Below are 17,316 nucleotides of genomic sequence, written 5' to 3' on the forward strand. Positions count from 1 at the left end.
GCTGTCTCACCAACAGAAGTGGATTCAATAAAAGATATTACCTCACCCACCTTGTCTCTCTAAATTCAGTGCTGTTGATTTGCATTACATTCGTAATACTGTATGTATTAACACATCTGATCAGTCTTGAATATTCTGTGCTAAATTCAGTTCCATTACTATTATCCAGCTATCTTGCTTAATTTTTTCTGTAATTTTAAAATATTTCTTAGTTAATTTTAGTTTAGTAAGTATAATGTATAACAGCAGAGATGTACTGTTGGCTTCTTAGGCACGCATGTAACGCTCAACAGGTTCAATTACTATAGGGATTGATTGTGCCAGATGATGAGCACTCTTGACCCCATCCAACGAAGCACTTAAGCATATGCTTAATTTTAGGTACGTGAGTAGTTCCATTAACTTCTGTGCTTGTCTTGTGGCCTCACAGAGGAGCTACAATTAAAGAGTAATATTCCAAATTGAGTACCCCATGTAGGACATTGAGGCCTGTACTCCAAAAACTAGCCATGGATGTAATACTCCTATACCACAAAAGCAGGACACCGCTGGGTGAAATACTGGCTCTGTGGAAGTTAACGTTAGAACTACCACTGACATCAAGGGGGACAAGATTTCACCCAGTACATTTTCATCTGAATGTGGCTTTAAATTAGGTTCTGCATTCAGCACCGTAAATCCCATATTCATCCAAAATGATAATATTTTGCATTGAGGGTAAAATTAATCCCCAGGTAGAGTTATCCAAAGGCCTATGCACTATTTAAAGCCCTATTTTGAGAACTGCAGTGGCAAGTAGATCTTGTATTGGCCTCCGCATAGGAGATAATTGTTCCCTTATAGTATCTTTCAATCAAGTATTTTAAATGCTTTAGAATTAACTAAACTGTACAACATCCCATCAGTATTATTATCCTCACTTTGCAGATGGCAAAAATGAGGCACAAGGAAGTTAAGTGACATCTGTTCATGATCACAAAGATACTGTGCACTCTTTAAGTAAGAAATATATCTAGCTATATAGTTACAAAATTCTGCATAAATCTATGGTGTTAGCTAAGTGACTTTAAAAAAGTAAAAACTTACTCACTGGCCGTTAGGAATAAAACCCAGGAGTAGAGGATAGGAGAAATTTTTCAGCCAAAACAAAATGAAGACTTGGGTTGACCAAAATCTTTTGCAAATTCATGTCATGCCCTAATCACAGGGCTATAGGAGAGTATTCTGTGGTGGGGCTCTCTGTTCCGCTTTGTATAAAGTACTTAAATATTCACTGGGCCAAAGAAAGAGTGAAAGAGAGCACGAATGACTCTATAGCCTGGCAGCTAGGGCACTCACCTGGGAGGGGGACTCCTGGATTCTCGTCCCTGAGCCAATGAATATGTAAGTATTGATACAAAATGGAACAGCTTCCACATGGAAGATTGAGTGAGCCATAGCCCAGTGGTTAGGGCACTCACCTCAGAGGAGGGGAACCAGTCAGTCCCAGCAGTCCCGCACAGGGGAGCCCAATGCCACGGAAGGAACCTTGGGTAAGTGTGTGAGCACATTTCCCATTACAATGTTTAAATGTAGTGATGGCGCCCAACCCCCACATACCAGAACACAGCTATCAACTTTTCCTTAATTTACTCGTATTAGAAAAGGTAGCGGTACAACAAAGGGAGGTAGAGCTGTTATCTGCTTTTCATTCCCCTGTAGAGTTAGGCAGGAGGGGGCCATGCAGAGAAGTTTGGTGATGTTCACAGGGACGTCCCTTGAATCCTCCTGAGAGATCTCAATTAAATTTTCATGGAGATACTCTGCAATCCTCTCCTGCCGGTTTCTAGGGATGGCTGCCTTATTTCTTCTTCCAAGGTAGGACACTTTCCCACACCACTCAACTCAGCAGCAGGCACCATTGTGATACACAGGTAGCGGCACATGGGTGCAGGTAGCTTTGGGACACCAGCAGCAAGCAGTGCTATCTGTCTTTGTTACCCTCAGGAGAAAGATATCAGCTAAAATCACCAGCGCTCAGTGCCATTGTCCTGTACTCATATCCATGGAAACAGAGGCTGAAGTTGTATCGTTTCATGCCACTGAACGATTCCAGGCTCATTCCCCTTTTACCCAAGCTCATGCTCACCAGGGCTGAGGCTGGAGAGTGGTGCTATGCACAAGGGCTCCAAGGCTGAAGTTATCAATAAGCGTGTCTCGTTTAAAACTTTAAGGAAGCAAGGGAAGGCAGTTCTAAATCTTAACTTTTCACTTTCCATTGTGACTTACTTACAATAATGCCTCTGTGTGTTTTATCTGTAGCTGCTGCTGCGGCCTTGATGAGTTGCCTTCCCTCCCTCCACATTTGCAAAATACCTGACCAGATGAGGAAGAAAAAGATGGTGACCCGGGATGACATCTTCAGCGAGATCTAGCAAGCCAGTGCTGCATCAAACCACGAACAGAGGGCCTGGAGGGTAAATATTTCAGAGAGTAAGGAGAAGGAAAGAGCGGACAGAAGAAAGGCCCAGGAGTCCCAGCAGGAAAAGGAAAAGATGATGCACCAGGACATAATGGTGCTTCTCCCGGCAGCAAACATAAATGCTGCAGACCCTTGTGGACTTTCAGGTTCAACAAGCATATACTCACCTCCCTTTTCAGTCAATGGAGAACTCCTTTCTAGCACCTCCCTATCCCTACCCCTACCTCCCCCCTCCCCTCAATATTCCATGTGGCACCAGGGGCTGCATCCCTACTCCATCCTTGGGGGGCCAGCAAAGACAACCACAGCTTCCCATATACTGACCTGTGAGAGCTACAGTTGCTGTATGTACAGCCAAAATGGACTGAAATGGAGAGGAATGTTCTTTCCCCTTGTTTAGTTCTGTTCCATTAACTATTTCAGAAGTTCTTATTGCATTTGGTTTTTTAATTGCACATAGTTTCTATGCAATGGTTTTAGTATGCAATCAAAGCTTATTTTGGGGAACGTAGTTTATCTTTATTATTTTACAACATGTGATACAGAATGCCTAGCACTACTGAAAGCACCCACTATTTGTTATTGTACAGGGCAATAGAACTCATGGGATCAGGGACATAGTGTAATAAAGGTACATCTAGCACCACATAATTGATAGGTGCATTAACAAACAAGCAATGTTATATTCATACATGTACAGCAAGCATGGCTATTCCTAACAGCCCACAAAACTTAAGAGCTGGTTCAGTACAGTCCACCTAACTGGGTGGCTGACTGGTAAAGTGACTTTTCAAGGCTTCCCTGAGCTGTATAGCTCTGTGTTGAGGTCTTCTAATAGTCCTTGTGTCTGTCTATTCAAATCCACCTCTGCCCTCCACCCTGGTAGCTAGTTGTCCCCCTGTTCCTCAGATATTATGCAGGACACAATAAGCAGCTATAACCCTTGGAATACTTTTCTCACTGAGATCCAATCTCTTGAGTAAACAATGCCAGCATGCCTTCAGCCTACCAAAAACACATTCAACTTTCATTCTGCACCTCCTAAGCTGATAGGCGAATCTTTCTTTGGTGCCATTGAGGTGGCTGGTGTATGGCTTCATGAACCAAAAGAGCAAGGGACAGGCTGGGTTCCACAGGATCACTACTAACCAGTGGACTACAACTGGTGAAATTGAAATGCCAGTAAAGAATATCCCTGCTTGGGACCATATACTAGCTGCCAACATAACTTGAGTTGACCAAAGTTTCTTGTATAGACACGGCCTTAATGGCACCTACAGAACCAACCCACGGTTCACAGAAAACGTATTAACTTCCCTACTTTCAGTACAAGAAGGACAACAGCTACCTACTCTGAGTGCAAGGATTTGCAGGGTAAAAGGCTAGGCCATTTGTAGGCATTGGTTAATTTCCACAGCACACCAATAAGGGGGATGTGTTGTGGAGAGACGGGAATCGAATCTGGCAGAAGGTGTCAAGAAAATTGCCTCCAGAAAGAGGGCTGGGGCTGAAGGGAGAACATGGTGGGGTTCTCTTCCTTTCTGGAGTCTGGCTGATGTGAGCCATACCTGTATCTGGTTTGGCCCAGAAAAGAGCAGGATACTCTTTACATCTACTGGATAAGGAATTGCCATACTGGATCAGACAAGTGGTCCATCTAGTCCAGTACCCTGTCAGTGACCATGGCCAGCATCAGATGTTTCAGAGTAAGATGCAAGAAACCCTGCATTAGGCAGTTATAAAATAACCTGTCTCCAGGCTTATGCCCTGGCCATGAGGATTTATATCCCTCATATACCTTAATCCCTTTTAGTATTTATTCTGGTTAGCTATATAGCAACGTAGGAATTACCAGACTGGATCAGACCTGAGGTCCATCTAGCCCACTTTCCTGTCTCTGACAGTGGCCAGTACCACAAGCTGCAGAGGAAGGTGTAGGTAACCAGATGTGGGATAATCTGTCCCCCACATAAATCTCATCCTGATCTGTAATAGCTAGAGATTGGTTTTAGCCCTGAATCATGAGATTTAACATCCCCCAAAATGTTATAATTAATTATGAGAACAATGGATATTCTTGTTAGTTGTATAAATGTCTACTATCTTTCTCAATGTTGTTAAATACATCTGTTTGACAGAGTTTTTTTAAGAGGACTTCCCAAAATGATGAGAGGGTGGAACAGAGCTTTTTTTGGTCCCCACCCCTCCTCCCCCTTTTTTTTAAAGTAGGTGTCAAGCTGGCAGAATAATATCAGAATAATTATTTAATGCTGCTGGGGTTTTGTTTTGTTGTAATATTAATTATGTGTCAGGGCACCTAGGGCTTTATGTAGGTAGATTTTTTTATTTTTCAAATCAAAATAAATTAGGGCAATTAGTCTTATTATTATTAATATTGCAGCAGCCCCCAAATGCCCCAATAAGAATCGCTATACGGATATATTGGTAAGCACTGTACAAATATATACAGATATGCAATCCCTGCCCTCAAAGAACTTGCCTTCTGTTTTCCAATACAGCATCCCATATAGGTGTCTAAACTCCACGCAGTAATGCCAAATCTCTTCTTTCTCCAACTGATGTGTCAGAGATAACCACAACCTCACACCCTATGTAAAACCCCACATGTCCAACTGGTTCCCACACTGTGCTGAATAGGAAGGTTGATACAAAATTTTGTAACTATTTTTTCCAATGAGTACATTTTTGTTTCTAAAACCGCAATGAGTTTAGTTCTACTAAGGCGTTAACGCGTTCATGGGCAGTATCTGTCCTGAGGTATTTATGCAGCATGGTGATTCAATGATGCAGACATGACTGCCAGAATAAGAAGTTGTGGGTGATTCAGACTTAGTATATTTACATTGTTTTGGACATTCGAACTCTGAATAATTCCCTGTATGTACAGTATTATTAGATGAGCAGACTCCAGCTTTGAAAACACCTCTGCTGGTACATATTTTGCAACAAACCTGTACGTACATGATGCAAGTTTGTCTATTGATTGTCACTCATTGATTTTTTTAAGTCTATTACATCAATGTCATTATACACTACAGCTATCAATGAGAAAAAGACTAAGGGTTTGATTTTCAGAGGTGCTGGGCATCTACAACTCAAGGTAAAGTTAGTTCTGGATGCTCAACAGCTCTGAAAAATCAGCCTTTAAACATTTACAGCAAGCAGAAAAACCTTTAATCCAAAATGTTTTGTTACTGGATCAAAGAAATACAGTACCACAGAAGCATAATCTTACTGCAGTATGCTAAATTAAATTAAATCAGATCCCTGTTTATTAAAAACAAAAACAAACAGAAGAGTTTTGAAGATTCTCTCATACAATCTCTGAAATCTCCAGTTTAAAGGCCACAGTTCTTAGAACATGCTGCAATCTCGGAAAGTGATAAAGCTGTGCATCATTCCATTTTCTAACTAGCCATGACTTTTACAAAAATTCAGTCCTTCATATAGTGATACATCCATCTGCCCCACCAGTTCATCAGATTAAAAGGAAACTATATGAAGGAAGGACCGGTTACGTTTATAATGGTTTCTTTTAAATCAGTTTCTCAGCATTTCAGTCACACACAAAACAACAATCTAGCTCCTTCTGTTCTTTTCAAAACAAAGAACTACTATTTGATAATTAACTGTTCAAGGATAAACCTCTGTTTTTCTCTTTTTTCTTACCATTTTTGCTTTAGCAGTCTCTGCATTTATTTGAGCAGACCCTGCTCAAAAATGTACTTTTTATTTCATCGTTTCAAAGATACTGTGAAAAAAGTTATACATATTATTTTCCCATTACTTTGCTAGAAACATCAGCATTTTTCATTTCATACCTTTAAATACATATAGACTACTTTGTAATGAACCTGACTCATTACCTTTTAAAAAAAATCTGTTCTACACAATTCACAAGTTCATTACAAAACAACTTCCCTGTGTTACTCCTAGCAAGTGACCATGAAAAGGTTTCATTTTATGAATAAAAGGCTTCAAAGGGTCTGTAAACTGGCTAGTTAAAGGTTTTTCGTGTATTTCCATCCAAACAAGTATTGTAATGAAATTACAGGCTCTCTGCAGGTGGAATAACACAAAAAAATCCTTCTACATTTTGCTAACTGATCTTCAGATGGATTTTTTGTTTTAGTATATGGTTTGTAGTTGTGTTGCCTTTAAATAAAAGCTGCAGGCAATTTTACATCCAGTATGCATGACTTTCGTAATAACAAAAGAAAATGCACTTATGTGAGGGGAAGGCAGTGAAGATTTTCAGCAGCAGGCCTAATCAATGCATCATAACCTAGTCACCAAACTACAAATATGAGTGCACTTGAACATGAACAACTCAGGCACTGGATCTCCACTCAAAATGTGTACTGTGACAATGAATGCACTTTCCGCCATAAGAGCTCAACCTTAGGGTATGTCTATACTGATGGCGGCAAAGTCATCGCCACAGATCAATCTTTCTGGATTGATTGAGCAGTCGGTGTAGACCCGCTCAATCGATCAGGAAGTCGACTGAGTAAAACCACCCCCTCAAGTAGCACAGTGCAGTGAAGACGGCGCGCAGAAGGGAAGCACAGCAGTCATCGGGAGTTACACAAGCTACTCTGCGTAGTTTGTGTAACTCCCGTCGACTGCCGCCGAATTGCCAGGTAAGTGTAGACCAGGGCTTAGTCACAGATACAGAAATAGGAACTACTTCACATGGGTTAAAAAGTAGCGGAGTCATGTAGCTCCTCTCTACAAACATCCACTGAAGCTCTATCAGATTACAAAAGCTCATTCTACTACATAAAATATATAAACAGGTGAGTTAAGGCTACTCCACACTTAAAATTTACAGCGGCACAGCTGCATCAGTACAGCTATGCCACTGTAAGAGCATTTGTGTAGCAGCGTTATGTCTATGGGAAAGAGCTCTCCTGCTGACATAATACAAGAAGCAGTAGCTATGCCAGTGGGAGATGCTCTCCCACCAACATAGTGCTGTACACACGAGTGCTTATGCCAGCAAAACTTATGCCGCTCAGGGCGGTGTTTTTTTCACACCGCTGAGCGACATAAGTTTTGCTGGCATAAGTGCTGGTGTAGACAAGGCCCTAGAGAGACCAGTATCTTTTATTTCTATCTTTTATTGGTGAGAGAGAAAAGCTTTCGAGCTTACACAGAGCTCTTCTTTAGGTGATCTAAGCTTCAGGTAACCTGAAGAAGAGCTCTGTATAAGCTCAAAAGCTTGTCTCTCTCACCAACAGAAGATAGTCTAGTAAAAGACATTATCTCACCCACCTGGTCTCTCTAATATTCTGGGACCAACACAGCTATATCAACACTGCATAAACAGGGAAGTAGTAGGGAGGTGTTTTATCTCTGTATACCTCTGGCACTGGTGAGACCAATATTGGAACAGTGCATACTGTTCTGGTGTCCACATTTTAAAAAGGATGTTGAAAATTGGAGAAGGTGCAGAAAAGAGCCATTTAATGATTCAATGGCTGGAGAAAATACCTTACAGTGAGAAACTTAAAGTGCTCAATCTGTTTAGTTTATCAAAGAGAAGTTTGAGAGATGACTTGATTAACAGTGTATAGACATCTTCAGGGGGAGAAAACACCAGGTACTAAAGGGTTCTTTAATTTAGTGATGAAAGGCATAACAAGAACCAATGGCTGGAGGCTGAAGCTAGACAAATTCAAATTAGAATTCAGGCAGAACTTTTTAACATTGAGGGTGATTAACTGGCGGAACAAATTACCAGGAGAAGTGGTGGATTCTCCATCTCTTTATGTCTTCAGACCAAAACTTGATGCCTTTCTGAACTATATGCATTTAACCAAACACAAGTTATTGGGCTTAATACTGGATAACTGGGTGAAATGTAACCATTTGTGAGACAGGAGGTCAAACTAGTGATCTAATTATCTCTTCTGGCTTTAAACTCTACAAATGTATGAATATTTACTAACACAAAATAATAGATGTTCCCATAATTATACTTAAGGGTACGTTTAAGCTAAATAAAAACATATTTGAAAAAAATAAATAATTAACATTCTAAACTTCTCTTCCACCCTCTTGCACTTTGGTAGACTAGACTTATGTGACGGTGCTTTGCATTCTGCTTTGTGTACAAGCTCATTTAGGACCTGAACCAAAGTCTATTGAAATCAATGGGAGTTTTCCCTCAGAAAATAACACTGGTATACTGAAAATGGGTGAAGAAATGATGGACAAGATATTATACATGACTTTCCCAGAGCTTTAATAATAGGTGCATGAAAAAGTTTGGAAATAGTTATCTACTGCTAAGAATTGAGAGTATTTTTTTAGCCTAGCTCCAAAAGTCTTCTTTCATTTGTCCTCACCTCCTTCTTGCTCTCATAATACAGGAATGAATTTTCACTGGTTTGACTATAAGGAACATAAAAATTAGGTGTTTGTTCCATTTTTCTATACATGCTATTATGACTCATTTCTAGCATAAAGCCCAAAGAACACACCATAAGCAGACTTTCTTATTTAGTTTCTGAAATAGCTCCCCAGTTTAGGAGAGGATGGTGGAACTGACTCTCATTGGGCTGATGCTAATGGATCTTCTAAAAGCATCATCTGTGTTCATGGCTATACTTCAGCAAGTTACTTACATCTCACATTTTAAGAGAATTCAGTTCTTCAACTGTAAAAGAAGGATACTCCCTACCTCATAAGGGTGTTATGCGGATCCAATCCATTAATGATTGTGAGATGCTCAAATACTACAGTGATGAGGGCCTTAGGAGTAGATACAACTGGCTCAGATGCTGGCTGCTGGAATATGGAGGTAGATGAAGTAGTGATCCAACATTCAGAATCAGCAGTATCCTCTTCTAACAGGAAATGAGAAGTGAGGCAGAAGGGAGACTTGGTCCCCCAACCCATGGCAGGTGCACACACAGCAGTACTTAGAGCTTTCAGGCGGAGAAAGGTCTATCTGCTAAGTTGTCTTTTTACTCAAGCGTGTGGTATTACTTTGGTAGAATCCTACTACTTCTGTCTTAGACTGTTTGGTTATGTTAAATAGACATGGCTATGTGGAAATTAGTTTGGAGTTCTTTTGTACTTCTTCCTCCTCTGAGAAAAGGCCTACAAAAACTTCTACTATATAGTGAAAATATTATTTACTCAACTCTTTGGAAAACTAATGTATGGAAGAAACAGCTGCCTTGTCCTTGGAAAGCGACCCTTAATAATTTCAGAGACATTCTCAATCTGTAAGACCCATTGCTCCAGGATCACAATCACTTAAGAACACACAGGAACCAAGAACACTAACCACTGGTTCAGACTACAGAAATGGCTTTTTCTATCTCCCATACATCTATTGCCTTCATGATATCTGAATTTGGAATTTTTCCTCTGAGTTGTATTAGCTGAGGCGACATAGATGTATGTCCATCCACAGCTTGTCAGAGATGCTCCTTCCTCTTGCCAGAGAGCAAGTGTCAATGAGAGCAATGTGAAGTGTTACAAATGGTCAAACTGAGCCCATATTAGGTGCTTATGACTGCAAGCAAAACATGGATCAATCCAACCAGTGCAGTGTTTCTTTCCTGAGTCAAGCTAAAACAGCAGCTCTCAGAAGACTGCAGTGTCCCCGCTCATTTCAGTGATGTGTTGAGTCTGAAGCCTAACACAGAATCACAAAGTTGAAGGCCAGATGATAGAGTAAATGTCAGCACTGTTAACTGTTTGAGTCCTTATTTCAGCAGAAACATCCAGCTACGGAAGGAATAGAATGAGTAGGCAGCATTCTCTGCCACCAATCTGCCCACCCATTAGCTGAAGAGGGCTTTCAAAAAGCAGCATTGTGGAAGATTAAGAGAATTCATGATACTATGTCCAGCATATTATTGGAGGTTATAAAAATGCACTACCCCAAAGTAAATTAGAAGAAGAGAAATTAATAAGGTAAACATGAACACATTTTAAACATATAACCCTAATTTATAACATAATTTCCTTGTCCTACCCTACATAGGATGTGACATCATACAACAGATTTAGATATTAATTTATTTGCAATACCTCAAATCCTCTATCTTCACACAAACACCAAGAGTCAACTAGCTTTGCACCAACTAATGTGGGATAACTGAACCCATTTCCTTTGGGCCAGGTAGTGGTAGCAAATGGCACGACAGATTCTATGGCAGCCAGTAGGGTCCTCAATCTACAAGGATCAGGTCTATCCATTATGTATACAACAATGATGACCTTTAACAGGCCCACCCAAAGAAGCACAATTCCCAGAGATTTATAGATCCTCCCGCATGCTCTCCATGGCCTACTTCCTCCATCTCATGCAGCAGAACCACAGTGGATTTACTGTGTTTTAGCTAACATGAGTCAGGATTTGAGACTTTCTGAGTAACATTTCATTGGTTAATTTCCAACTCTGCTGTTCGTTTGTCTTGTTTATTTTCCTAGGGCAAGCATTTGCATACATTTTTTTCCATTTGAATTATCAAAACCATTAAACAACAGCCAGAGGAAAAGAAATGATTAAATGCCATTTTAAGGCACTTGGAAGAGAGGAAGGTGATCAGGAACAGTCAACATGGATTCACCAAGGGAAAGTCATGCCTGACCAACCTGATTGCTTTCTATGAAGAGGTGACGGGCTCTGTGGATGTGGGGAAAGTGGTGGACGTGATATACCTTGACTTTAGCAAAGCTTTTGATACGGTCTCTCACAGTATTCTTATCAGCAAGTTAAAGAAGTATGGGTTGGATATATGAACTATAAAATGGATAGAGAACTGGCTAGAGCATAGGGCTCAATGAGTAGTGATCAATGGCTCCATGTCTAGCTGGCAGCCGGTCACAAGCGGAGTGCCCCATGGGTCGGTCCTGGGGCCGATTTTGTTCAACATCTTCATTAATGATCTGGAGGATGAGGTAGATTGCACCCTCAGCAAGGTTGCAGATGACACTAAGCTAGGGGGAGTGGTAGATACCCTGGAAGGTAGGGATAGGATACAGAAGAACCTAAACAAACTGGATGATTGGGCCAAAAGAAATCTGATGAGGTTCAACAAGGACAAGTGCAGAGTCCTGCACTTAGGACGGAAGAATCCCATGCACAGCTACAGACTGGGGACTGACAAGCTAGGCAGCAGTTCTGCAGAAAAGGACCTGGGGGTAACAGTGGATAAGAAGCTGGATATGAGTCAGCAGTGTGCTCTGGCTGTCAAGAAGGCTAATAGCATATTGGGCTGCATTAGTAGTAGCATTGTCAGCAGATCACAGGAAGTGATTACTCCCCTCTATTCGGCATTGGTGAGCCGCATTTGGAGTATTGTGTCCAGTTTTGGGCTCCCCACTACAAAAAGGATGTGGAGAAGTTGGAGAGAGTCCAGCGGAGGGCAACAAATATGATTAGGGGCTGGAGCACAAGACTTATGAGGAGAGGCTGAGGGAACTAGGCTTGTTTAGTCTACAGAAGAGAAGAATGAGGGGGATTTGATAGCAGCCTTTAATTACCTGAAAGGGGGTTCCAGGGAGGATGGGGCTAGGCTGTTCTCAGTGGTGGCAGATGACAGAACAAGGAGCAACGGTCTCCAGTTGCAGTGGGGGAGGTCTAGATTGGACATTAGGAAAAAGTTTTTCACTAGAAGGGTGGTGAAGCACTGGAATGGGTTACCTAGGGAAGTGATGGAATCGCCATCTTTAGAGGTTTTTAAGCTGCGGCTTGACAAAACCCTCGCTGGGATTATTTAGCTGAGGTTAGTCCTGCTTTGAGCAGGGGGTTGGACTAGATGACCTCCTGAGGTCCCTTCCAACTCTATAATTCTAAGTTCAATGCTCATGAAAAATGCTGGATCAATACTTCTACAGAATGAAGAGAAAAGGTACAGTATGGCCAGTGGCAGAGAAAACTTTCCATCATACCCCATTTATGTGTCTCAGCTCTCAACAGGAGGAACCACCTTTAGGATTTAGGAAGTAGCTCAGTATCCATGCACATGAAATCCTTGGCATGCTCACTGAAGCTGGCAGCATAGTTGCCATTTTTAATGGGAGTTTTTGTGATGTGAACACCAGAACTTTGACTGAGATATACTTACAGATATGCCACTTCAGGCAATGATCTCATTAGCTAGTCAGTACTCTGATGCAAGCCATGCATAGAAAACCCCAGATCAATGGGGAGTAGTGCTGGCAATTCACCAGGTGACTTTGTTCTCTGAGTTATTATACCAAATCTTGAACTAGCATTAGGGGACACAGTACTGAAGGTGTCATTATTATTTATGTAATTATTATCACTTATGGTGGGGTCCCATTGTGCTAATGCTCTGCAAACACATGAGAAGATATGGCCCCTCCCCTGACAAGCTCATCATCTAAACTGACTAGATAGATGAACTATCAGCAAAATGTAAAAGGCAACTCATTAATTACCATTTTTTTTCATTCTGCCACGCCCAGTCCCATCAATCCCTACCTGTCCATCCAAGTGCTTCAGCCAACATGGTCCACCACTGTGGACCAAATGGGTCCTTCTTCCACCCTAGATAGCAAGGAAGGGCATCTGGAGCTATCTCACACAGTAGAGTAGGTGAGGAGGCCCCTACCTCTGTAGTGGGTGCACTGGTGTTGGAAGCAAGACTGTGGTCTCTCCTATCCCTTTGCAGTCCTTGCAGATAGCTACAGATGCTCTCCCACCTGTAAAGAAGTTACCTACACACACCACAGAGTTTTGGACTTGCTGCTTTCTCTAAGGCTTTGCTTAGCTAAGGCCTAAGAGATGGTCCATTGAGAGTAGAATGACTTTTGTAAAGTGCTTTGAGATCTACTAATGAAAAGCACTATATAAAAGCTAGATAATTATTATTATTATTATTATTTTGATAGCTACCTTTCCAAGCTTTGGCAATGCATTTTAGAGAGTGCATTTCAGAGAGCAGTCTGCCCATGAGATAAAGTGGTTTCTGATGGGCCATACCCATCGCTAATAAGGAGGGTCAGTTTACCGGTTGGGTGAAGTTTTTCTCCCTCACCTCTCTAGGTTATTAAATATTATTTTACTGACAGATATATTCTATCTGTCTTAAAAGAAATACAGATAACTCGGTTTTTGCACTTGTTATTCCAGAGTGTATCAATTCTCTCTGATAAAGTCTCTGTGCAAGAGTTAAGATATTAGGTTACATCTGTTATTTACCGAGCTCTTCAGCAGTGATATGAACAACTGTTAAATGTCATGATGAAGACAAACAATACATATACTGCATTTAATGACAGCTTCTAAGTTCAATGAGTGACTTTAAATGGAGTCTATTGAGAAAGCCTAAAATAACATTTGGTCCCTTTTTTCTAAGAAATAGAGCAGAAACCAGTCCCTCATCTTTTCTTATTCTTGTCTCTCCAAGCTAATTATTATTTAAGATTAACCTGATGGGAACACTTATAGGCCCTGATCAACACTGGGGACCTCTTGTGTTTGGCTATGTACAAGCACAGAGGTACATATAACTCCTGCCCCCAAAGACCGATCCTGTAAGGAGCTCCTTGAAGAGCTTTAGTTTGTGTCACATTTTCTACCAAGGTCAGTGGACATGTGTATTTTTGGTAGCTACATCCCCCGTCCCCAACCCTCAGGACATAACCACTATTTAAAATTAACTCAACTTTCACAAAACTAAAGTTCTTCTTTATGAATTGCTTGCTATAGCGTGAAACTCACTCCCACAGGACGTCAGAGCTACCACATACCAAATTCTCTTTCCCCTTCACAAACAAAGCGCATTTCTTTGCCTTCATACACAAAAGGCTATATACAACAACAAAAAACCCATATGTGCAAATTTCCATCTGTGGAGAAACCTGGAGAAGGAATTGCACATGACAAATGCTAGTTACATTGCTTACTGCACCACTTGAAAACTGCTCAGGTAACACAGTGATGGGCCCAGTATAAGAACCAGAACAACCACTGAAGCCAATGGAGTGGAGACAGTTTACACCAACAGATAATTTGGCCTCACATATTCAGAGTAGATTAAATCTGGTATTCAAGTGCAAACCTACACATGCATTAGCATCTGATTGGTTGAACTTTATAAACTAACAAGAAGAAAAATGTTTCACATATCCTCATGAGAAAAATTTAGTATTCTGGGGTGAAATCCTGGCCCTGCTGAAGTCAATGGGAGTTCTTCTATTGACTTCAATGAGACCAAGACTTCATCCCCTACATCTAAATGGAAGACTGAAGTTTTTATGCTGAGGAGAATTCAAATTCATCACCATGACACTAAAATAAATTAATCATACAGACCATATAAATATAAAGACACTGCACTTGTAACTTCAATCAAAGCTCTGTATGAATGTTACTAACTACAATAGGTTTAATTATTTTCAAACAGCTTCATTTCTAAATGATGTATCACCTCTATTTACACTGGATAAAAAATATTTAGCTATTACAAGTGAAAGTGTTGTTTATTTTTTAATTTATGTCCTGGCCTATATCCAGTTTAGGTAATTATATTTTACCTATCTAAAATCCCCTTTAGTTTCAATTGTTTAGTATTTTTCACTTCTTGTATTATGCTGCTGTTAGATAGTTTTGCTGTAGGCTATTAGCAAATTATTACTTTTTTATTTCACTGTTGGGAATGTGATTCATATATTTTTAAATGTTTTGGGATTCTTCTGAATGAAAGACTATACATAAATGTAAGCTCATTATCATTTCACAAAGACCATTAAGCTGCAATCATATTGTAAATACTTTTTGTTCACTACTAACCGGACTAGATGAATTAGGGACTTCAAGAAGAAAAACCCATCATATCCCATTGCCTTCCCCAAATTTAAAATTCTGAAAGATGGGATATATTAAAGTGGATATATTTCATTTTTATAATTTAGATTTAGTGAGAGTTAATATGAAATGTAGACTGAGTTGTCAAGTATGATGCTTATAGATGAAAAAAAGATGTCCAGTCTCCTGATCCTGTGCCATGAAGAATAATTGATCTTATACCGATACATCAAACTACAGTATTTACAAATTCAGAGCAAGTGAAGTATGAAGCATTATTTTTAACTCCCAATTTGTATATTAGAACCTGCACTACATTATAGCTATACCCCACATCAATTGTACACAGTTACTGTACATTCATTTAAAAAGCTTCTAGATATGGGAGCTCTATATCAAAGAAATTGAATTATTTCTTATCCAACTATAATATTCACTTTATCTGCAAACATATAACAGCAACAGAAATACAATAAGCAATAAGAGATGTATCAAAAATAGGGCCATCTATACATGTGTGTTCTTTTTTAAAGCCAGGGTACGAACTGAGCCTTATATCCATGTTAGTCTATTATATTAGCATAGCCCTTAGCTATACAGTTATTGGCATCTAAAATATTAATATGATACATCTAATTATCTCATAATAAACATGCCCACTGCTCTTTCCAAACAGTAATCATTCTTGCATTGAAGTCAACCAGTAAAATTATTACTATCACAACTAAAGACAATGTAGAATGGACTTCCAAAACAGTCAAGGGAAATCAGAAAATATAAGGTCAACATTCTTAGAATTCTAAATTGCATTTGAGATTTGTTTTACACTCAGATCTCATAAGAACCTGTCCCCAAAAAGCAAAGGAAATGATCCTGTAGTTTAACAAAAGCCTCTTGCAGTCTCTCTTTCCTGCAAGATACAAGAGCTAATCGAAGCAGACTGTCCCACAGGAAAAGAGGATGATATTATTCTTATGTTGGCCAAAGAGAAGGACCAATATAAGAGCTATATTGTAGGACACCTACAAAAAAAGAAAAAAAAATAGAATGCCTCTCTTCCATTATATTTGACCTCTGCTGGGGAGGAAAGGGGGGAGGGTCTGGATTTTACACGCTAACATATTACAAAGCATAGGTTAGACTTCAGTTATCCGTTTATCTCACCCTTTGCAAACAAAGTATTATAGACCTATACCAAATATAACAGCCCCCCCCCCCCTTTGCCACTGCAGTGAAGTGCGGCTAATATGCGGGTAGCTGTAACTTTTATTTAATCAAACGCGAACCACCCTGCAAACCCATCCTCTCCCAGTGAATGGTATTGTCTTCCGAAGGCAGATTTCTGACACTGCAGTAGATTGTAACAAAAATATGTAGATGCTCCCTGCAGCCATCTCCGTGCAAGAAAGCAGCCCCCCGGAAAGCACAGCAAGTGAGCGATCCCTGCTCAGTGCATTCACCCCGCTCCGGCGAGGGCTCAAAGATCAAGGCGTGTTCCTTACCCTGCTCAGCCTGGACACTCTGGAAAAGGGCTAAGATGACCCCAATCAGCATGACAGCCCCGGAGATGGTCCCTTGGCTGGTAGGTGGCTGGAAGCTCCGCCGACCAGGGCATCGTAGGGCTCTGCCCGCTGCCCAAGGCAGAGAGACGGCAAACAGGTCGCCCAGCTGCCCGGGATGCTGACACTTCTGATCGGCTCCCTCCTCATTGAGAGCCATTTGTGGGGCTCACACATCAATGCCGCTCCCTGCTCCCAGAAGCGCCCGGGAGTCCCCCCCGGCTCACGGAGCTCAGCTGGCCATGGCCCCCAGACCCCGGGGGAGGGTGCAGGAGAGGGCGCCGCGCCGCCGCTGCCGCCGCCTTTTACAGCTGGTGCAGGGGCTGCGAGGAGCGGCTGCGGCCGCGGGACCCCATGGCGCCCGCGCCTCTCCCCGGCAGGCGCGGAAGGATGCGCTGCCGCTGGCTGAGGCTCCCCCACGCTGGGCTCTCGGCGGGGGAGCAGGGAGGGACGCGGCGCCGCTGCCCCTGGCT

General features: G+C 41.2%; 1 protein-coding gene across 1 annotated transcript in view; it reads right to left on the reverse strand.

Annotated features, from left to right (window-relative positions):
* The window catches only part of KIAA1549L (KIAA1549 like), a 195,344-nt gene extending 178,341 nt beyond the window's left edge, over positions 1 to 17,003 (reverse strand). Inside the window, exon 1 of the mRNA XM_067532099.1 lies at positions 16,787 to 17,003. Within this exon, the coding sequence (XP_067388200.1) occupies positions 16,787 to 17,003 (217 nt within the window). The remainder of the gene's footprint in view (positions 1 to 16,786) is intronic.
* Positions 17,004 to 17,316: the final 313 nt, after the last annotated feature.

Source organism: Emydura macquarii, unplaced genomic scaffold (genome assembly GCF_026122565.2).
Source record: "Emydura macquarii macquarii isolate MOO-44397 ecotype Brisbane River unplaced genomic scaffold, CSIRO-AGI_Emac_v2 contig_3240, whole genome shotgun sequence".
NCBI classification, from domain to species: Eukaryota; Metazoa; Chordata; order Testudines; family Chelidae; genus Emydura; species Emydura macquarii.